General features: G+C 45.9%; 1 protein-coding gene across 5 annotated transcripts in view; it reads left to right on the forward strand.

Annotated features, from left to right (window-relative positions):
• The window catches only part of GATAD2A (GATA zinc finger domain containing 2A), a 50481-nt gene that overhangs the window by 15584 nt on the left and 12697 nt on the right, over nt 1–22200 (forward strand). For all 5 annotated transcript variants that reach the window (XM_026864983.1, XM_026864981.1, XM_026864982.1 and 2 more), the window contains exons 2-3: nt 1658–1732; nt 12000–12271. In XM_026864983.1, coding sequence (XP_026720784.1) covers nt 12009–12271 — 263 coding nt within the window. In that variant the 5' untranslated portion in view covers nt 1658–1732; nt 12000–12008. The remainder of the gene's footprint in view (nt 1–1657; nt 1733–11999; nt 12272–22200) is intronic.

Raw genomic sequence — 22200 nt, forward strand, 5'->3', positions numbered from 1 at the left:
GGGGCAGTTTGATCCTTGGGTGGGCATCAGCCCTTTTCCCCACCCCAGAGAGGAGTTCTAGGAGTCGATGAGCTGTTGTCCTGCCTTCTGGACAAAAGAAAATAACTCTGCAACTTTTTGAGGAGGGAAATGACTCAGTTCTTGGTGGCTTAGCAGAAATAAGAGGCCGAGCTTCCAAGGAGTGGTCTTGGCAGGCAGCGTGCATCAATTACTGTGCTCCACCTCCAGCCCGGGGCTGCTGCCGGCTGCCCCGAGCGCCCACCCCGGCGGCGTGGCGGCATGCTCGGCCCCGAGCAGGACCCACTGCTGGAACTGGGGCTCTTGCCTGGTTCTTCGCTTCGTGCCGTGTCAGAGCAGGCCGGCGTAAGGGCTGTTGGACTCGGCCTGCGCTGCTGGCGCAGGTAACTGCTGATCCAGTAGGATGGCAAAACTAGTTGGTTTTTCGAACTGACCAGTGTACACTGGCTGCGGGTTTCTCCCCTCAGTGTTTTCACAGAGAGGGAGACGGAAGGTTTGGGTATCGTACACTGTATGTACAGGCTCATAAAAGGATTTTTGTAAAGCGTAAGCAAGCGTCAGCCAGCGGAACTTTTTCTGGAGTAAGAAGCAGATAAACACACAAGCATGTTCTTCTAGAATTATTTTGATATGCTGTCCTACAGAATAAAAGCTTCACTAAGAAGTCGTTTCCCCTTTCTTTCTCTGCTTCATGTGCAACTTCACAGAGGCTTCTGCGGGGAACAGTGCTGTGGTCTCGGGCAGGACCGGGAACGGGGGGACAGCTGACTCCATCTGTGTCAGTGGTGTGGGCGGCGGTGATACCCCGCCAAAACCTCCCACTGGGTTTAGTCAGAGCGTCCAGCTTGGCACTAAAACTTGTTCTGGTGTCTTGTAAGTGAAAATACCAAAGTGTCACTAAATTGCTGAACTGAGCCGGTGCGTGAGCATGCGTGTGACCATGTCACATCCAAAGGTGACTCTTCGTTTGCATCTCAGTGTTCCTGCCACTTAAGCGGGATTACCTTCACGTAGGTAGCGCTAGACAAATGTTGCCTTGTTGCCTGCACCTTACTAGCTATTAAAATGCTCGTCCGGGGGTCTGCTGGCTTGTTGGACAAATTAAAAGCACCGAACTTCTTTCTGAAGATGTGTCTTCAGGTGTCCTGCATGCACACATGGACCCGTACTGCTTTTTGTGCAAGAAGTAGAACAGAGAGGGGGCACAGCAACTGCCTTAAGGCTTCCCCGGAGCCGAGTCCTGTGGTACCGGGTGTTAGGACAAGTGCAGGTCTCGAGGAAAACTGTCGGTTAGAAGTGGGAATTCTGCTTTCAGCAGGTGTTTGGGTCAGACCAGAGATAGCAAGAAGCAGTTGGTTTCCTCCTAGCACATTAATGTAAGAAGCAAAGTCTAAAGAAATACAGAGTAAGAAAAACAGTAACTTTACAACATTTTTGCCCATGCTTTTGTTTTTAATCTGAAAGCATTTGAGCACATGCCTGGCTTGCAGTTCCTTTCCTTAACGTAATAGGGTGCAGTCTTCTCATCTTTCACATGGGTCCCAGTGTTTCAGGCCAGCTGTCTCATCAGCGAGCGTGTTTTGGGTGAAGGTGATGGGCCTGTCACCAGCTGTACTAACCAGCTTGTCTCTTCCCTCAGGATCCTCGCTGCAGTTGCTTTCAGCCACTTGGCCTGGTCAGGATCCCACCTGGAACCCATGAACTTCACTGACAGGTAGGATTTGTGAATAAGGTGGAGTCTCATGTGGCACAGACACCCCTTCTCCCCCTCGTTCAGTGCTGAAAATGAGGAGGTGGATGGGAGGGTGGGATTGTCTTCTGGTCTTTTGCACCTTCAGCTTCTGCCTCGTCCAGGAGGACAAAATAGAGCTGCAGAGGAGGTCTGAGATGAAACTCAAATCAGAATTCGGCTCCTTAACCAAAAGTGGCCTTTCATTTAGCACTTCAGCTCCAAAGTAAGTGAGTCTGACTTGTGAAGGGACAAAGTTGTTTCACTTCCTTTTAACTGGGCAGTCACAACAGCTGCACGATATTGTCGGTCTTGAATGAGAGGAGAAGCAAAAGCAAGTACACAGAAATTCCTCCCTTGAAACTTTCTGTATATTTTGATCATTTGTGCAACCTTCAGAAGAAAAATTGTGAATGGAAATGAAATTTCTGCCGATATCTTGTAGCTCTGGCAATGCTCAGTGGTGTAGCTGAAGCGAAGCTCTCTTGCTCAGCTCTCCCGTGTGTGACAGCGCTCACCTGTCAAATGAAGCATTTTATAAATAGCAATTTAAGGATTTACCCAATGTGTTGTGGGGGGTTTTTTGTTGTTTGTTTTTTTTTTTTTTCTCCAAAACATGTATTGCCAAGGCCCCAGTGGTCAATACTAAGTATTTCTGGTCTTTGCTTTTCCTCCTGTCTCAGTTTTCCTGGTGTAGTTGTTGATGTCTCTGCCTGTAGATTGATTCATCTGATTTACCGTGTTTTACCAGAGTCAGCTTCAGAACTAACGTCGTGCCAGCCATCAGCACTGCTGGGCTCTTTGGCTCTCTTTTGGTTCCCAAATCTTGCAAAGCAGTGTCACCTTTCATGAGGCCAAAAGGCTAAATGAAATCATAAAACACCTTAATGACATCAGTCAGAGGTGAAGGAGTTACAGTGAGAGTAGCAGAGAGAATCACGCTTGGATGTATTGACCATAGACGTGGAAATTTCTTCATCTGCTCTCTTGTTCAGTGGGTTTTCACCGTAAAACACCTGAAAACCTGCAGTTGTAGGGCAGTGTGCATAAATACTATCGTATTTTGTCAGTTCAACTTGTTATCCAAATCCTGCAGTCTGAACCATAATCGAAACTGGTACTTAACGGCTCTCCTGCACTGAGGAATCTCCATGATTTTTTTTGGTAATACAAAGCCCAGACATAGTCATTAGCAGACTTCCTGCCCAGTAGTTTCTAGACAAAAATAGATCCGTAAAACTTGGGGGAGAATTCAGGTCAAACAAGGCCCTCATGTAGTGGCTCTAAGTAGTGCCCTCTAAAAACACCTCTTTAAACCCAAAGCAGTGGACCTTAGAATTAATATTAAGTTCCCTGTTAAAGAATTGGACTATCGATAGGTAAATAAGAGAATTCCTTAGTTGTTCAAATCTTTCTTTTGGTACCTTGTCCTTTATATCCACTTACACCAGTTCCCTCTATGATCGTCCTGTGGCTGTATTAAATAATTTATATTGGGTTGAACATGAATCCAGAGCACAGCACTTCTTGGAGAGGAGTGATGCTGAAGCCAGTGTGGATGGTCTGGGTGCACAGAGAGCCTCCCTTCTCTTTAAGTTTTTAAAATGCAGGGGGAAAAAAAAAAAAACAACAAGGAATTGCCTGTATTATAATATGCACAGCATGTGGTGCTGGAAAAGCTGATTGTTGTTGTGACTGAGTATTTAAAGATGCTAATTTTGCTGCTCTTGCATTAAAATAAATGAACCAACCTAGATCCCTCCTCTAATAAGCATACATTAAATGGGGAGGGGGGTGGAAGAAGGGGAGAGCATCTGATTGCAATCTATGGTGCCGTTACTTAATATTTAAATCTGTTCCCATCAAATAAAAGTTTAAATCAAGTTACAGTCCTTTAAGTGCAAGGTTTTATTTTTGAGTCCAAATAAACACTGGATAAACAGTTTTTAATGATGAGTTAATACCTGTGAGGATCGATGTGCCTGGAGAATCCGAACCTCAAGGAAGGGCAGAGTCTCTCACCGAGGTGGAGTCGGACCGTGCGCTTCTCGTAATCGCTGGTGTCTGTTAACAAAATGAAATGACTCTGATTTCATTCTTCTCCTTCGGCCGCCTCGCGTGAGAGTGGTTGAATTCCCCCGGCAAGCTCAGGGGTGACAGCAAACCACCCGCACTCTGAAGCGTGCGGTTCATTCCTGAAAACTGCAGCTCTGGCTCAGGGTCACAGAGCACGGGAGGAGCTGGCACTGCTGTGCAGAGCGAGCCAGGGAATCGGGGTCGTTGTGGCAGGACTGAGAAGTGAGGGGATTTTTTTTTTTTTTTTCCAGGCTGGATTCTTCACTAAAAGAACAGCAACATTAGCAAAAGGTATTTAGGAAAAAAAAAAAAAAAAAAGCAGATTTCTCTTAGTTGCTTTATTATAATATTTTCTAAGATCACCTCGATAGTGAACACTTCTCTGGAGTTCCTACACAAATTTTGCAAGTTAGTAGATTGATTTTTACAGGCAGCGGCTATTTCCCATTTCCACAGCTACACGTTTAATATCATCCATGCGGCACATTGAGCTTTCTGTTAGGAATTGTGAATGCTTCTCTCTTTGTCACACAGAGCCCTTAGACAGTGGTTAGGCTCCCGACTAATAAATGGAGCCAAACTCAGCCACAATAGTGATTTTTAAGATGAGTTGACACAAAACGCTGTGCAGAGCAGAAGGGTGACTCCTAGTGTAGTGGGACTTCAGCTACCAAAGTCCCGTTTCTGGCCAAATACAGAACTTCATGTTTGTGGTGCTCCGAGCTCGACTTCAGCGCCTTTCTACAAATGTTTATCTGTTCATTTTAGTAAATATTTAGTCAAGCCCGGGCTGAATTGCTTCCTACTGCACTACAACGACTGCCAGCAGTTGCACCGTGGGCACTGTGTGTCTTAGTGCCTGGTCACCTGGATGGAAATAAAAGCAGCTTCTGCGAGGCTGGAGGTGCAGAAGGAGCTGCGGGTGCTCCCCTCTGAAGCCAGGAGCAGCCGTGGGGATGTGGTGGCTGTTTTCAGGACAGCGTAGGGTTCTGGTACCCCACATTTCAGGTGTTTTCCTTCAGCGATTTGTTGCGTTGGTATCCCTGGGATGATGCTTTGCTGCTGGTGGGTTGCTCGGGAGAACTTTCCTCTGCTGCCTCCAGATGCCCGACACTCGTGGCACAGAGGAAACTTCTGTTGGGCTCTGTCTCTTTTTAATTGCAAGTACTTAACAGTCCTAAGCAAGCTCATTTATTTTTCCTCGAATGCTTAAAAAAGGGGGAAATAATAATACTAGGAAAAGAGGGAGGCAGGACTGCGCAGCCGGGAGGTGCTGTGGTGGCCGGCTGGCGTGAGCACATGCAGCTGAGCAGCGTGGGAGCCCGGTGAGGGAAGGGTTAAGGGCTGCCATTTTGTTATGTAACACCCTTAATGGACATATCAGTGAATGGCACCAAAATGGCAGGGCTTAACCCTTGGTGGGCTGCAGTGCTCAGCCAGCCAGGGGCTGGGAGCCTCTCCCCCCCTGGGAGCAGGGAGTGGGCTGCGAGCAGGTACCCTCCTCTCGTCCCCTCTGCTGGAGGGGGCTTCAGCACGTGCAGTTTCTTCTTCTTTTTAGGTCTCGTGGTATGGAAATCATGGCTGAGATAGCAAAATGATCAACCCACCTCTGGATGCTCTCATGCTTTTTGTTGTCTTCATCAGGCAAAGGATGGATTTTTGGTTGCCCAGTTGAATTCAGATGCGGGATGATTTTTTTATTTTTTTTTTTTCAACTTGAAGAATAACCTGTGTTCTTGTCCTACTGCTGTTGCATTAGTTTAGTCTTTAAAAAAAAAACCTCTAGTTCTTTGGCTTTCCAAAGTTTATTTTTCTAAACATCTACATGATAAGGCCATGAACAGCTCAGTGTGTGCATGTATATGCACGTTTACACGCGTGCACATGTGAGTACACGTGCACACAGTGGTACACAGACACACACACAAATATAAATTACTTTTTCCAGGGCATCTCATTTATGGCTTACATCCTGCTATGAGAAATTGATTTCTAGGCATCGTGGGGTTGGTGCGTGCGGCTGATCCACGGTGACTGCGTGGGCTGCACTTGCAGGAGGCCTCTCTGCTGCAGGTCTGTCCTGGGTGCCAGGGACTCTTCAGAGTCAGTTTTTGATCGACTACCTTTAGAAAAAACTCACTGAGAAGCGTTGGATGTCTCTTAACCTCCCTGTTTCTTTTTTTTTTTTTTTTTTTTTTTTTTAGGTGGGTTTTTTTTTTAGGTTTTTTTTATTTCCACACACACACACCCACCCTTTTGCTGTAAAAGTTTCCAAATCATGTTAGGGAAGAAGGGTTGTTGATCTTTGCTTTTGGCTACCAAAAAGAGCTATTATCACATAGCTGGATGGGTTAGTGTGTGGCTGCAGTGGCATTCGAGCCCGTCTGCAGATGCTCTGTGCTGAACCCATATCTGCTGCTGGTGCTCACCAGCACGGCTGATGATTCTACCAAAACATCAGGATGTAATTTTAACTTCAGTCCTTTTAACTTCAAACCATCAAGTTGTGCTAAACAGTGAAAAGTAAGCAGAAGTACTTCTCCGTGAAAGAATTACTTGGAGTTTGTACGAGGAAGTTATAAATCATGAATGGGAGAGGAGTGAGGAGGTAATGTGGATAACTCAGAATGGGATGTGGGGGAAAGTGGAAGTGTACATTACAAACAGCAAGCAAAGTGTGCTGCACTTTTTTTTAATTTTTTTTTTTTTTTTTTTTTAAAAAAAAAGTGGCTTTGTCTTTATGTACCATGTCAGGGTTCTCTGTGTGCATCAGACCTGTCCTGGCTGCCACCCCACTCCCTGGTCCATGCCCTGGTCAGGCAGCACCCGGGTGAGCTGGGCATGATTTCTGCAGCTGCTCGGGCTTATTCCAGGCTGGACTGTACGTCTGGAAAAATCAGCATCAAGTAATTAATTTCCCAAGTCTTAAACTGGAACTTTGTGAGTTTTTTCCTCTTCTGTAACTTTTCCCTGTAGCAGCAAAAGCAAGTGAGAGCAGGTGATTGCTGCAGCATCCCCAGCCCTTCGCAAGAGCCTGGGCTGTATCACAGAATCCCAGAATCATCTGGGTTGGAAAAGCCCCTGAAGCTCCTCCAGCCCCACCATGACCCTCAACCTGACCCTTCCCAGATCCCTCAGCGCTGGCTCAGCCCAACTCTTCAACCCCCCCCGGGATGGGGACTCCCCCCCTGCCCTGGGCAGCCCATTCCAACACCCAACAGCCCCTTCTGCACAGAAATCCTTCCTCAGAGCCAGCCTGACCCTGCCCTGGGCAGCTTGAGGCCATTCCCTCGGGGCCTGGCGCTGGCTCCTTGGCTCCAGAGACTCATCCCCCCTCTCTGCCCCCTCCTGGAAGGGAGTTGCAGAGGGCCAGGAGGTCTCCCCTCAGCCTCCTCTTCTCCAGACTGAACCCCCCCAGTTCCCCCAGCCGCTCCCCAGCAGACCTGTGCTCCAGACCCTGCCCCAGCTCCGCTGCCCTTCTCTGGACACGCTCGAGTCATTCAATGGCCTTTTTGGGGTGAGGGGCCCAAAACTGAACCCCCTCAGTGAGGGGCGGCCTCACCAGTGCCGAGCCCAGGGCTCAGATCCCTTCTCTGTCCCTGCTGGCCACACCAGGGCTGACACAAGCCAGGATGCCACTAGCCTTCTTGGCCCCCTGGGCACACTGCTGGCTCGTGTTCAGCTGGCTGTCAATCAACACTATGTCACAGTGTCCTTCACATCCCTGCTGGAAAAGACACTGGCTGATTTAAACCAGGTTTATCTTGGTCTTGCTGCTCTGCTCTTTGGAGGGAGGAAGGATTTGGAAGACAACAAGAGAGCTCTTTTGGCCCTTTTCCCAATGGAAAACGTACTGGTGGCATCACAATCACACACAGGATTTACCAGGCTCGTGTAAATAGGTTGGGAACTCCGGAGGTTTGGGGTTTTTCCTGTTGTCAGTGTGCTCAGAGAGCAGTGGAGCTGCATGGAGGCATTTTTGACAAGGCTTCAGGGTGACCAATGTCATGGCCTGCAGTCCAAGGAGTTTACTGTGTTCTATATGATATCCTCAACTGCCTTTTGAATTATCGTAGTAGTTAATCTGTTACAGCAATAGCACTTAACCACTGAGCATTTGCTGCTTAGATCCTGGGCGCTCCACCCCGAGCTATTCCAGTCCTTGTAATAAAAAGCAGAACCTTTCATAAAACTTAAAAATTTACTGTGTAATACTTGCTTTCTCTTCCTTCTGTCACATAAAAGGCATAATCGACTTGAACCAAAGCCGTTTACTGTTTGTGCTGATCAGTTCCTTTTGCTGTTAACGGTGGGGAAGAAGAAGTGGTGATTTTGGGAATAGCTTCAGAAGTTACACGTTATCCTTAAAAACAGCCTGGATGTTTTGAACCATCTACCTGATTTATTCTCATCTAGTGGAATCAGTTGGTCAAGGTGCAATCTCAATAAATCCAGCAGATTTAAGGGCTCATCACAGAGTGTGCTGGTAAAATGCCGTTTAATAGTGGTGGTGAAGTCTCGGGTGATGACTGGCATGCTGTCCTCGGGTGCTGGGGATTAAGCAAATTGCCAGATTTGCCACTGGGAGAGAGTTTTCTTCCCAGGTGGGTTTGGGTTTCTCCCACCTCCTCCTGTCAGGAGAGGAGCCGCTCATGCCCTCTCCACGAAGGAGGACACTGTCCCTGCTGGTGCAGGTCTCTGCAGGCACCCTCTTCTTCCTCCTCTCTTCCAGGGCACCCGTCTGGTTTTAACCTTTTCCTACAGATCTCGAGTTTAGGCTGGTTTGGAAAGAGTTTTGTGGTTTCCTATGTGAAATAGATCCTGCTGGGGACTCGCCTGAACTGTTCACCTGCTCCTCAATGCTCTCTGGCTTGCAGGAGTTGGGGCCCAGTAACCCAGGTGATTCTTATAAAAGTCTCTGACGTTACCAGTTTTCATCTCTCTTCCTGGAAAGAGAGGCACAATAACCTTTCTAAAGAAAATACTTGTCATTATTTTATCTTTTTCTCCTCCCCTTTTCTCAGTGCTACATTAATTTTCCCTCAGGTCTCTCTGCACCTGTATCCATGTTAGCAAACTGTTTTCTGGTACCATTTCCTGAAAAGGGTTAAAACTCTTTTAGGGAGCTTGATTTTAGGGCTCATCTACAATAAGAATGATCACTATCACAATAAATAATAATCACTATTGTGACAGGGGGAACTGTGTAACCAGATCTCTCTATTACATGAGCCTGCACTTGCAATCTTCAGATTTGGCTGTAAAAATCTTAGTGCAATCTCATCCCAAGGTCTTCCCAGTAACATAGATCTTCCCAACGTGCCGTTTCCCTTGTGCTACAAACACTCTTCTCTAGCAACCGCTGTCCCCAGTTGCTGCTTTTCAGCCCTACATCGTTGCGACAAGACACTGTGAATTTTTAACGAAAACTTGAAGAACTGAATTTTGATTTGTAGAAAAGTCCTTGTAGCAGCAGCACCGTTCCTCGAAGGAAACCAGAGGCATTGCTCTTTGCCTGTGCGAGTTGGGAACGTGCCGGGAAGCTGAGGCCATTTCCAAATAAAGTTGGTGGTGTCTGATAAGGGGACGACCGTGGTGTTCCAGGGGGAAATGGCCGCGGCCGGTTGGTAAAGGACTCACGGGGTGCAGGATGTGATGTCCTTGAGAATTTGTAATAGGAGAGGGTTTTGCTGGAAAGGTACGTGGTGCGTTTTCATCAGGGTTGTTAATCTGTTCAGTCTGACCTTTGTAAGGAGTTTGTGTACGAAGGGTTTGCCCCTGGAAATGCTCTGAGCCGGGTGCTCAGTGCCTGCCTCTCTCCATCGCTCCGAGACGGGCTGTCTGGGTTAGCTGGAAAACAGGCGCTTAGGGAGGGATTCAGTTTGCATTACCTGTCTTTACGTTAGCATTTTGACTGCATTATTTTTTTTTAAATAAAACTGAGTGCTGATACGAGATTTAGGTAATTTCCATTGCTTGTGATGTTACTCAGGTAATCAAGATTCAGCTCTGAGCATGCAGCTCTGCCTGGCAGCTTTACATGGGATGTGTCCCAGTACAGCTGAAGATACTACCTTTCCCCATCCCAGTCAAAACTAGAAAAAACCTAAAGGAGATGAAATACAGCATCGTATAAATGTTCTTGAAGTTTGGAGCCTGAAGTGCTGCTGTAGCTCTCGGGTCAGCAGAGTTTGCTGGAGCTGCTTCTCATCCCTGTGAGGCTGGAGAGCATGAAGATGCTGAAAATAAACCCAGATCAGGGTTTAAGGAGGTTTCCTACTGACTAAGCAGTCTTGCTTCAAGAAAGTCGCTGTGATTGATGGCACATCTCAGCTCCGTAAGCTGGGCGATAGCTGCTGGTCCTTTGTTTTAGCCCTGGGTGCAGATGCATTTGCACTGAGTTAACAGGAGGAAGAGTTGTGGTTCCCCGGCAGCCGGTTCAGGGGGAGAAGCAGTTGTCCTGCTGCTGTACTGTCAGCAGAGACACTTAAACCGAGGTACTGTTATAGTTAAAAGCTGTGCTTCAGAGGGCTGGCTGAGCCCGAGCAGGGTTTGGAAGAGGCTGCTGCCTGTCAGTCGGGGTACACTGAGCTGCACCGAAAATCTCCGTGCTGCTGCCTGCCTGTCAGCTCTGTGCTGTTTGCTGGCTTTCAGAAACACCAAAATTTAACTTTGCCTTGCTGTCAAACACAACTTTCTTCCATTATTGTAAGTTCACGTGTGGTCACACCGCAAATGCAGATCAGCTGAGGGGTGGCACTTTGATTTTAATTCTCCCCTCACCCCTTAAAAAATACATATTTTATCCAACGCCGTGCCGGGAAACTTGTGGTCACTGGCGTGGGGCTTATGCCATCAAAGTGCCCATTTCACATAAAGCTTCTGTGACATTGTTGAGTAACGGGGTGGTGGGGGTGAGCAGAGGTTAATTACGTTGTGTAATTATGTTAAGCTCTTGCTGCTAAAAACATTTTAAAGACTTTGTTCGACTCTTGCGTGTTGGCCTTACTCTTGAAATCCTTTTTATAAGGAGGAGGAGGAAGAAAATCTGGGATGGGAGAAATGCTTAAAATAAGTAAATTAATTTAAAAAATTGATGTTGGGGGTGTGTATTTCTGTCCTCTGCCCTCATGGCACCCCCCTTGGTGCCTGGTGTCCCCAGGCACCCAGAGGGGAGCAGCAGTGCCCGAGGAGGAGGAGGAGGGATGCTCCGGGGTGCCGGCCGGGTTAGCCCCGCTGCGGGTTGCCTGCCGCCGGCTCAGACTGGTTTCTGGAAAGTGCTTTGTCTCGCAGGCTGCATCCTGGGAAGGGTCATGTGGAGCCCAGTGATGTCATGGGATCAAAGCCTGACTCAGCTCCGCGTCCGATGGATGGGTGTCCGCAGGTACCGAAGTGCGGGCTGAGATGGCAGAGCCCACCAGCAGCAAAACTTCCCACGCCTCCGGCAGGCGAGGAGTTAAGGCTGGTTCCCCCGAGCCCAGCGCTTCCTCTGCCGCCTGGAAAAGCCTGGCTCCTTCACCAGGAGGGGAGAAAGTCTCAACTTGAGTATTACAATGGCAGTGCCTTAGCGCCGGGCGGCAGGCTGTCAAGAACTCTGGAAGCCTCTCTTCACGCAGGGTGTGGTGGTCCTTTTCCCCATAGTGTCTGACTCCCGAAACTTGCAATCAGGCTCAGGTCCTCAGAAAGACATGGCAGCAGTCCCAGGCAGATCCTAATCTAGAATTTTGTAATTGCGTTTATTTGCATGTGAGGCAAATACATACATTCTTCCTGCCTTTTGGTAAAGAGCCAAACTTTTTTTCGTCGTGGGGGTTTGTATGTCTCTCCTCTAATGCAGGGTTTTGTTGTGTGTTTTTTTTTCTTCTCCTTGGTGATTCTAGTTCATGCTTAGTGGGGTTTGTGTGTGTGTTCTTGTTTTGTCTTTTTTTTTTTTTTTTATTTGTTTGTTTGTGCTTAACATAAAAAGTGTAAGTACAGTGATGCCGGGTGCTTAATAGCTTCAGACTGAGATGTATTTTGAAGATAGGGTAAGTGAGCATACTGGCAAAACTTTGATTGCTCTTTCTGAACTTCTTTTGCAGTAACCACTGTACTTTGCCCTGTTTTGAAATTAAGGTGTTTTGTCCAACTTTTTTTTCCAGTGTACTTACCCCATTTGTGTCTCCTCTCTCCCCAGAGCCTCACAATGACAGAGGAAGCATGCAGGACACGGAGTCAGAAACGAGCGTTAGAACGTGAGATAACGCACAACGATGTGGACAGTAAAAAAATAAAAATGGAGAAAGGACTGTTAGGAACAGATATAAATGCTGAAGGCGACATGAAAATAAAAACAGATCCTGGAGCTGGAAAAGTGCAAGGATTATTAAAAAGCGGAGAGGTGAAAGCGACCATTAAAGTGGAGGTTCAGACGGGAGATGAGCCTGTGGACATGAGCACCTCAAAAAGGTGAGTTAAACCTGTAACCTCTGGGGCACCAGCACAGCAGGAGGAAGTCCTCTGCATCATGAAGGTAGAGAGAATTAAATTTTTACGTGTCTGTTGCAGCTCTGGCTCTTCACGTGAGATTCAACAGCTACTTCTGTATAACTTCCTTACTGATTTTTTCTTCCAAAAGCTTTGACAGCAGTGGCAGCTGTGATGAGCAGCTGAATAAAGAAATACGGTCTTGAATAGAAAAACGTACAAGTTAGAAAGAGGATGCGCTTTGAGCTACTGATTGAGATTTATGTGAGGAAAGAGTGGTTTGGGGTTTTGTAATTGAGCTGTGATATAGGAAAAATAATAGATTATAATTGTCTAAACAGAGGAGTTTTAATTGCAACTTGATTCTTCCTGACAGAGCAGTATGTATGGATAAGTCTGACTTTCTTTTTGAAGGAACTTGTGGATTTTGACACTGGAAGTGTTATGAAAAGGCAGCACCTGTCTGCAGCAATTCTCTGTAAGACAAGCTCTTAATACTTTTTTGAAAGTCCAGCCTCCTTAAGATGTCTGAATTTTGACATCTGAAAGCATGAATTCAAAGTTCTGTAGCACTTTGGAGAATTTTATTATTACTGAAATGTAAAGCTTTTCCTTTGACTTCAGTGTGAGAGACACACATGAATTGGGTGGTTCTCACATCTCCAGGCATCACTTTAAAGGCAGATTCCGAATCTTCTGCCGTATTTCTAACCCAGACTCTGGCTGTACCAGCATGAAAATTCTATCAGAAGTTCTGTGGCCCTGATGTTGGCCCTTTAAGGTCTTGTTTTTTATTTTGTAGTCCAGTAAGATCCAATATATTGAGCAGGAAGTCCAGAAGCCTCGTTTATTCCTGGTGCTGACACCAGCTGATGCTGGAACAGTAATATGTGAGAACTGAGACCTGCCTTGTCTGTGCAAAATGACTTGAACAGTTCTTGGGAGTAATAAATCTGTGTTTGCTTGGATGTCAGGTATTACAGCAGTGCAGATTTGAGGTGTGAAGCTGAAAACTTGAGATCCTTATCAACTGCGCAGGAATTACTGGGAGGAGAGGTGCTTATGGGTGCTACCAAGAAAACTGGTATCTTTGATGTTTAATGGCAGTTCATCTGTTAAACTTTTCCAAACTTTTGATGCTTTTCTAAGAGAAATAACTCAGACTGCAAAAGCCTGATTACTTTATCCAAATATTACTTCAGTGTATGTAAAGCAAGACCTCTTCCATCAGCGTGATTGAGGGAAGGTGATAGATTTTAGCTTTCTCTATAAACCTTCTGCCAAAGGGACAATTATACAAGTTGCTCAATTTGATACTTAGGAGGTGCTTGTGTCTTGCACAGAAGCAGTTAATTGGGGTACTGGATGACTTCCATGTCAAGCAGTCATATTGTGCTGACTAGGAGTAAACCTCTGAAGGTGTCTTTTGGCGCTACCTACTAATTAACAAAGTTATGCATGCCCTTTTTTTTTTTTTTTTTGAAGAATATCTAAAAAGATTGCTCATACCAAAAATTGAATAAATTAGAATCAGGTATTCTAACTCTTGTTGCAGTACTTGCCCCCACATGCATGTGCTCTTTGAGAATTTATCATATTTTTGAAACGTGTGCCAGTGTTTCTGCGCTGTTGGTGTCCGTCTCTGTGGCAAGACATGCAAACAGGATGATGAAGGGGCTCTACATTTAACTTCCCAGAGAGCATCTGGAACAATAACACCTATTTAGATGAGATGGGAGAACATCCTCTTTCCGGACGGCGTTCTTATTTCAGGTGGTAATAGGATATTGTTGTATTCAGTTTCGGCAAGGAGGGAGAAGAGGCTTCCCCATACAAAAAATATGCTTGCGTAAGGGGGCAGTCTGATCCCAATTCTGCTGAAGTTAATAAATATAATTAAGAGTTTCACGAGGCTTTGGATAAGCTCTTTGGATACTCTTTGTGAGTTAGAACACCTTTCGTCATGCATATTTGTATAAAGTTCTTAATAGGGAGGAATTAAACCCTGGGTCATCTCAAATGATAAAAATGAGCCTGAATGATTTCTGCAAACTTCTGGGAGTGAGGCAGCAGCTTCCCAGGCCCTGGGGCTCTGCTCCTGCATCGTGGCTGTGCCCTTGGTCCCTGTGTGCCTCCGTTCCCGAAGCATAAACGTGGTGCTGAGCAGCTGACCGGCCTCAGGATGCAAATATCTCCAAGTGAATGCAATCTGAGTCTGGAGATGCCTGTGAGACAGAGGAAGCTTGTCTCTGGATGAGTCTGATCCCTTGCATATATAAGAATACAATTGGCATTTGTAGGGAAGGTGGATCTTAATTTCATAAGGCTTTTTTTTTTTTTTTAATAAAGTGTGGGACTTACCTTTCCAGACCTTTGATCTTTAGAGGAATTTAGCTCACAGCTTTTATATGACCTGTGTCTTTAAAGCAGTTGAGCTGATTTTCTGAGGAGATGAAAAAAGAGCTGTTGCTTAAAATGACTGAACGGCTACAAACTTCTTGGGTAAAATTCATGCTTAGTGATGTATGGTGTTTTGGCTTTTAAACTCCCTTAATACTTTTAGAACTGAAAACATAATATTTTCCTTGGAAAATGTAGCCCAGCAATAATCACAGTTTAACTGATATAAAGCTGATTGAATGGATTATCTTCCTGAAATCAGTTGATTTTTCAAGATTTGAACTACAAACCTGGCAATATCTCTGCGTTAAATATTTTTCTTTAATATTTTTTTTTTCCTAAACCTTAAAGTTAAATTTAAAAATAGTGTCTGGTTTGAGCACATTTACTGATGCCAGAAGAAACAGAAGAAAGTCTGTAGTGGTAGAAGTCTTTGATGAGAGGTCACACAAGGCCAAACCAAAATCCTGCTCCTCTGCCTGGCGTTTTTGCAGCACTGGGAGCTCGCTACGCTGCTGTGTAATTATCCCAGACCTACTGTGGAGAAGGGATGGGAGGAAGGAGAGTCTGCTCCCCTCGATAAGGACACGTCTTGTTTGCAGTGGGATGCTAAAATAGTGTCACATAAATGGCTTTGCTTATGAGTACACTGACTGACATCAATATGGGTGCTGGAGGGAAAGAACGTTTGTCAAACCGGGTTGAATCCTGGTGTCTTACGGCGCTTCCAAGCTCTGCTTTCCCTTTGCTCTGCTCTTCATCTCTCTGTTCTTTCCTTGCCTGTAAATACATGAGTTTCCTACCACGTGTGCCCAGTGCTGAGCATCAGTTGCTTCCCGCTGAGGCTGGGGCTTTCTCCTGGAGCTGTTCCTGGCTCCTGCTGCCCGCTGCATCCCGCTGCATTGATTGCACTCCAGATGCAGATCCCTTCATCTGTGGTAAACATTCTGATAATTTTGCAAGGGTTTGTTTTGATTTGGTTTTGGGTTTTTTTTTTTTCCCCTAGTTCTATTTCCTGAGCTACACAACACGAACTAGCTGCATACACAGTCCTGGTTAAGCTCATGATTTCTGGTGTTCTCACAGGAGGGTTTGGCAGAGACCAAAAGTGATCTTTCTGGACGCAGCAGGATGGGAGCTGCTGTGCTCAGGCAGGTCTGCGAGGACAAATTCTCCTCTCTTCTGTGTCTGTGAACCCAATTATAGGAAAACCTTGCTCATAAATAGAGGTGTAGGGTGTTTACAAGCAAGAATACTACTTGACCCTGTGAGCAGCTGTGTTGTGCTTGGTTGTTGTGCTGTGCTATCTTAAATCCTCAAAATTATAGTAACTCTCCAAATAGATAACCTCAAAATATGTTTTGCTTCAGAATTCTAAAAAGCAGAGCTGCTCTGTGCGACAAGAGAAGTGAGAGAGAGAAATGGTTTTGTCACAGCACACAAGCATGATGGCAGTGGTGAAGGTGATATTGTTAATAAAACACAAAGAGTTGGCTTCTGTCTCTCCCCAGTTCTTGCTTTGGCTTGATAGCAACCTTGGGATGAATGTGTCCTCTGTAAAGCAAACTGGAAAACTTTTTAGGCAATTGAACATCTGGCAATTTTTCCTGTGTTGTCATGAGTGGTAAATTAGTGTATTAACTATTTAATCTGTATTAATTGTGGTTTGATCAAAAACAGTTCAAGGCGAGCTGATAAACGGAAATGATTCCTATAGATTTCTTATAATTTGGGGTCTTATTTTTTAAAAAGACCAGCAACAAATTCCAAACCACTAGATGTATTGTGTCATCTTCTCACATTAAGCTACAGAGAGTCTGGATTTTCCTTCCAAAGTCTGGAGAAACCAAAAAGTCTGCATTTGATACGTTTGGTTTATTTTCCACAAAAATTGCTCGCACACTATTGTCTCCCGACGTGTGGTACACACAAGCATCAAATCCACCCGCAACACAGAGATCCTGCTTCTGGAAATGACATGGGAGCCTGCCCCGACTTCAGCCCTTGCTTGTTTGCTTAAATGAAAACTGTCAGGAAGGGTGAGCGTGAAGAGCGTGGAGGCATCCCTAGAGCTGGTGCTCTCGGAAAAATAATCTATCTGAACGCCCGTGGGTCCTTCAGTTTGAGGTCTGGCTGGTTATGATTTGTGTGCTTGACAGACGTTGCACTACTCGGGAACCTCGGAGTAATCATGTTCTTTTGTTACACGGGACGATTTAAAATATCATCTAATAGAAATTGTTTGGAAATTGTATGAAAGTTGGCCTCATAGCAGTGCTCTGAATTTCCGCGTTAGGGTTTGGATGCTAAATTTTGGCGCTTTGAAGTATTTTAGGTTGGTTTGGGGGTTTTTTGGTTTGTTTTGTTTTCATGTGGCCAAATCGCATTTAAAACTTAGGAAGTGAATGGATTTAACTCTGAAATTCTAACGTGTTCTTAAGCACATTGGGATGCAGCCTGTGTTGGCTGACCAGACTCTCCACTTTACTGGAATTTACTGGGAACAGCCTGGAAATATGGCACAGCCCCGTGCTTCAGATCCCCTTTTCAGCTTGTGTACGTCGTGTCTGTGCCTCCTGCTATGTGTTGTACTGAAGGATATTGTGACAAAATTGATGCCAGAGTTTCTTGGGGAATTTTAACATTTCATTTTAAATGCAGACATAGTTTGATTAAAGTTTCCTTCCTGTATGCTCAAAGGAAGGGATGAAGTTTTGTTTTGCTTTGGTTTCACACCACAGTCACTAGATCCATTGCAACAGCTTTGATTCATGTAGATAAAACATCTTCAGGAAAAAAAAAAATTCCCCACTGTATTGCTTTTTCTTTCCTTGTTTGTCTTCCTTCCTTGCCAAATATTTTTGGATGAGAGTATACAAGAGATTGTTGAATGGACTGAGGCAAAACTGTTGCATATTTGCTAATGCAGATTAAGCTTTAGTTTGAATAACAGTTGTGATGCTTCCTTCAGTTACCTGCAAATGAGCAGAAAATGTTGGGATACCACAGGATGGGGCTGTCTCAGCCTCCTGTTCTGCAGTGGGGGATTTCAGGTTACAGGTCAGTACTGCTGTAACTTTAACCAAGTGAGCATCGCATTGATTTTTTTTTATTTTTTTTCCCCTGAGAGTGATCAGAAGAGCATTTAAGAGCATGGGTAAGATCTGGTCTCTAAAAGGAAGCTTATTTTTTTGTGTAATACTTCTGGATCAGTGTGAGGAATGCAAAGAGTGCTTGTTGAGATACAGGAGCTCTTCTGTTAACGTTGTGAAGCTCTCTGTAAGCTGCAGCACTAGTCCTCTGAAATTAAACCCTCTACCAAAACCAGTAGTTCCTGGGCGTCTCTTTTTTCTCTTACTAGTGTTAAGCTTAAACTTTGTCTTCCTTGGTCATTCTTCATTGAAAGTTCTATCTGGCAGGAAGGTGAATCTGTTAGAAAAGTCGAGTCCAACTCGAGATACCTTAGACCTTGGATGTATCATCTTCAAGACAAAAATTCCCCTGGTCCATCTAAATGGAAGCCGACCTCCAAGGCTGGATTTGAGCCACCTTGACCCTCTTTCTTTCTTTCAGATCAGCAAAAAAATACAGTGTCCCCATGGGAAAGTGGCCCTTTGGTTTGGTTTGGGTTTTTTTCTGGAATAGTTGTTGTGCTCTGAATTGCTACAGGATGCTCCAAGACACTCAGGAAAACTCTGGAATAGCGTGATGTGTCTGTCCTTGTGCTCTGAGGTTTTTCAAGAGGATATTGGAGGAAGCACGGCCTTTTTCTTCGCGCACTTAGTGACTTAGGAGGTCTGCGTTTGATTCGTTACACAAACTTTCTGCAAGGTCTCTTTTAAATCGTATTTTATTGCTGTGAATGCTTAAATGGGTGTACGTAACCGGGCAGCAACCCTGCTTTCATCTTCTAGCATAGAGTCCAAATGATTGAGACAGCAACACTTATGAAAGCTGAAGGGAGAATAATAGAACTATGTCTTTATTTAGCTAAAGGATATGCCTGATGGCTTCAGAGGATAAAGGTCATAGTATCAGGGCAGTTATCCCAAATTATTAACTGCTGGTGGCAGTATTTTTCTGAAAGTGGTGATATTTCCATTGTCTGTCTTATTTTGAAACATCTGCTTTGAATTTTTTTGCTTTACACACAGGCTAACAAAAGAGTAAAGCAAACTCCTTTTTGAAGGAAGATTGTTTTGCACAGTTCTGGTCTACATTTCTGAAGTTCAGTCTTGTGCCACCTCATTCACTGTACAGTTGGTCGTGCTGCTGAGGAGACAAATCCTGTGATATACCGAATATGAGTCGATTTGGTTGCTGTGGTCAGTTTGTGTTGCCTTAAAAAATAGATACTCCCAGCTTCAAGAAGAGCTTTTCTTCTGTGAGGTCGCATTTAGACTCAAAAGTTGGTGTAGGGAGATGATCCTAAATGGATACGACATTTCGTGGAAATATATGATTTTAAAACTCTGAATGTAGTGGTTTCTAATGCAGCTTTTATTAGATCAGCGTCTTATAAAATAGCTGTCGGGAATATCATCATGTATCTTGCAAAATAGAGAAATCACACGGTCAGGCCACTGACGGGTGCTCCTGGTTGTGTCTCCTGCTTCACAGCCTGGGTGCAGGACGGGGTTGATGATGTTGCGGGCAAGGTTTTATTTCCTAGTTCCAGATCTGATACGATGGTCCTACAAAATGGCTTGGGCAGCTTTTTGGTTTGGGTTGGTTTTTTTTGTGTGTGTGTGTGCAAAGCAGTGGCATCTTGCATAGACACTTAATTTTGCTGTTGCTCTCTTCCAAGTGCAAGGAGATAACCGAGGGGACCCCCGCAGCAGAGGGGACCCCCGGTCCCAGCAGCAGCTCCTTGGTGGAGGTGCCATTGGTCCATCTTGGGAAGGTCCAGTGTGGTGTGACGGCTCGGCCGTGGCCGGACAGACCAACATCCAACCCCGGGGCCGTGGTCCGTGGGCGGCTGAGCGAGCCCAGGCTTGGCTGGCGGGATGGGAGCTGTGCTCCCCCTCTCCTCCTCAATTTAGTTGTGGGTTTTTTGGGTTTTTTTCCAAAGATAAAGAGTATTCAGATGGCTGATGAACGCAAACTTCTGTTGATCACACGTTGCTGCAGATGTCCTGTCGTTCTGTTATCAGCACATGTCGCTGAATTAGTTCAGGATTAAGATTTTTTTTTTTTTCCTCCTTGTGCTATCCGGGGGCTGGCAGGCGTCGTCTGTCAGCCCGGCCTTCCTCAACCAGCCTGAAAATAAACCCAGGAGGACTCCACAACGCAGGCCAGTGACACACTCAGGGCGCGCTTTTTTTTTTTCTTTTCTTTTTTTTTTTTTTTTAATTTATTTTTCCCGTTTCTCACTTCATTTCTTGAAAAACACCAAGAGGACCCTTGGTGCAGGTGTCAGTGGTGGGGGGCCCCGGGGCGCAGGGGGGACCCCCGGGCACGGCCGCTCCATTTTCTCTTGCCGGCACCTGAGCCCGACCTCACCTCACAAAATGAAGGCCGGGCAGCACCGGCTGGGACCGGCCGTTGCCATGGTTTTCACCGTGGCAGGTCACGTGCTTCGGCGTGTCACATGACCCAGCGGTGGCCCCGCTCGGTGCGGGAGGGGGGAGAGCCCCGGTGCCGCCATCTGAAGCGGGTTCAGACGCTGCCACCTCGGCCGGAGGAGAGCTGGCAGGAGGAGCAGGGTGACGGCGGCTCCGCCACGGCCCCGCTGGCAGCTCCCAGGTTCCACCAACCTCCCTGCCCAGGGCGGCCCGACGGCAGCCCGGCTGCTCCCGCCACGGCTGGGCGAGGGGCCAGGCGTCGCCCGTGCTGGATGGAGCCCGTCATCTGTGGGCAGAGAAAATCCTCCACGTCCCCTCGTGTTTGTGGATGGAACGTGCTGACCCCGCAGCAGCCCTGTGGGCCGGTTCAAGGGGGGAGCTGGGAGCCCTGGTGTGCCAGGAGCGGGCTGGTTCAGGTTGAACGCCGGCTGCTCGAATCCCCACGTTTGTGTGATTCTCAAGTTTTTTAGAGAACTATCCCTGCTCTTCCTGAGGGGTTGAACCTGAAGGTTTGAGGAGGAACGAGCCAGCTGAGCATCAGTCAGTCCTTCACACGGAGCAGCTCCCTGAAAAGGGCTCCGCAGCGACGGGCTCGACACGTCGGCACGTGCCCGGTGCCCGACGGATTCTCCCGAGCTCAGCCCGGCCCCATTACTTCCCCGCTCAGAGCCAGTTTGGTGCTTTCAAACACAGGAAAAAGCTGGAAAATACTTCACCTGTGCCACTGTTAAACTCTGAGGTGTTTCAAAATTAAATGATTCCAGTTTACTGGTTTGCTGTGCCCTCTAGAGGACACTCTACTTTTTTGATTATTTTTTTCCCACTAACATGGAAATTGTGTTTTAAAAGCTGAGGTTTGAAGTGTTTGAGGCGGGTTCTGCAGTATCCAAAATACCGTTCGACCTGCCCTGAGCCATTTACTGAAGATTTGTGATCCACAGAGATGTTCAGGGCACGCGGCTTTTCAGAGCTGTTATTCAGTGTGAATATCCTTTGCATCGCTAATTAAGATAATAAGGATTAATTTCTGCTAATCATTGAATTCCTAATAAATGTGACATATCAGTTAAGTCTAGAAATTGTTGTTTAGCCTAAGAAGTAATTGCCTGATATTTAAAAGTACAAAACTCATATGCCACGTCGCTTACTCGTGAATAATACAAACCACGCTTCAAGGTTTGCTTCGTACAGATTCTTTATGCATTTTGTCTAATGCATAAATGCAGAACGTTCTCACTGTAAACTTTGCTGTTCCTGCTTCTGCCTCTGAGCTACGAGAAAAACAAAACAATTACTTGTGTTACGTTCTCCTAATATTCTTGCTGTTGGCCCTGTCTCAAGCCCTGTCGTTGCCGGGGCAGCCTGGAGGACTTTGCTGTCCCTCTCCTGGGAGGCTCCTGCTAAACCTCTCAGCAATCACATGCCACAAACCTGGCTCTGAAGTCCTTTGGAGTTTGAAATCCCAAATCTGGTACCGAAGGTGATCTGGCAGTGACCACCAGCTTGTGCAGCAGAGGAGAGGCGCTGGCGTCTGTTGTCACATCACCTCATCTCTGTCCCTTTTGGTTCTGAGATTCTGTTCTCGTATGATAGTTGTAGGTGATAGAGCCGAGGTGATTTATTGTCAGGAATTCAGGTGGAAGGTGCAGCCACCATGTTAAAGCCAAATAAAGAGTTAAAATGAATATAAGTCTGGATGTGTTTCAGTGGGTTTTGATGAAGTTGTGTGGATGTGTCTGTCTGTTAGAGGTTTCCACTGTTAATAACGGAAAAGAATTAAGTAGCTTGCTGTAGAAAGAAAATAATGCCATAAAGTACTTAAACTCAGGTAAGTGAATAGGTGTGAAATGTTGGTGTTGGGTTTCCTTCAGATTCAGTAACTTGGGTGGGCAAAAGTCACAACTTACAAATATTTGCCTTAGGAAAGGAAAAAGAAAAAGGGGGGGG

Source organism: Athene cunicularia, assembly GCF_003259725.1.
Source record: "Athene cunicularia isolate RWA chromosome 28 unlocalized genomic scaffold, athCun1 chr28_part1, whole genome shotgun sequence".
NCBI classification, from domain to species: Eukaryota; Metazoa; Chordata; class Aves; order Strigiformes; family Strigidae; genus Athene; species Athene cunicularia.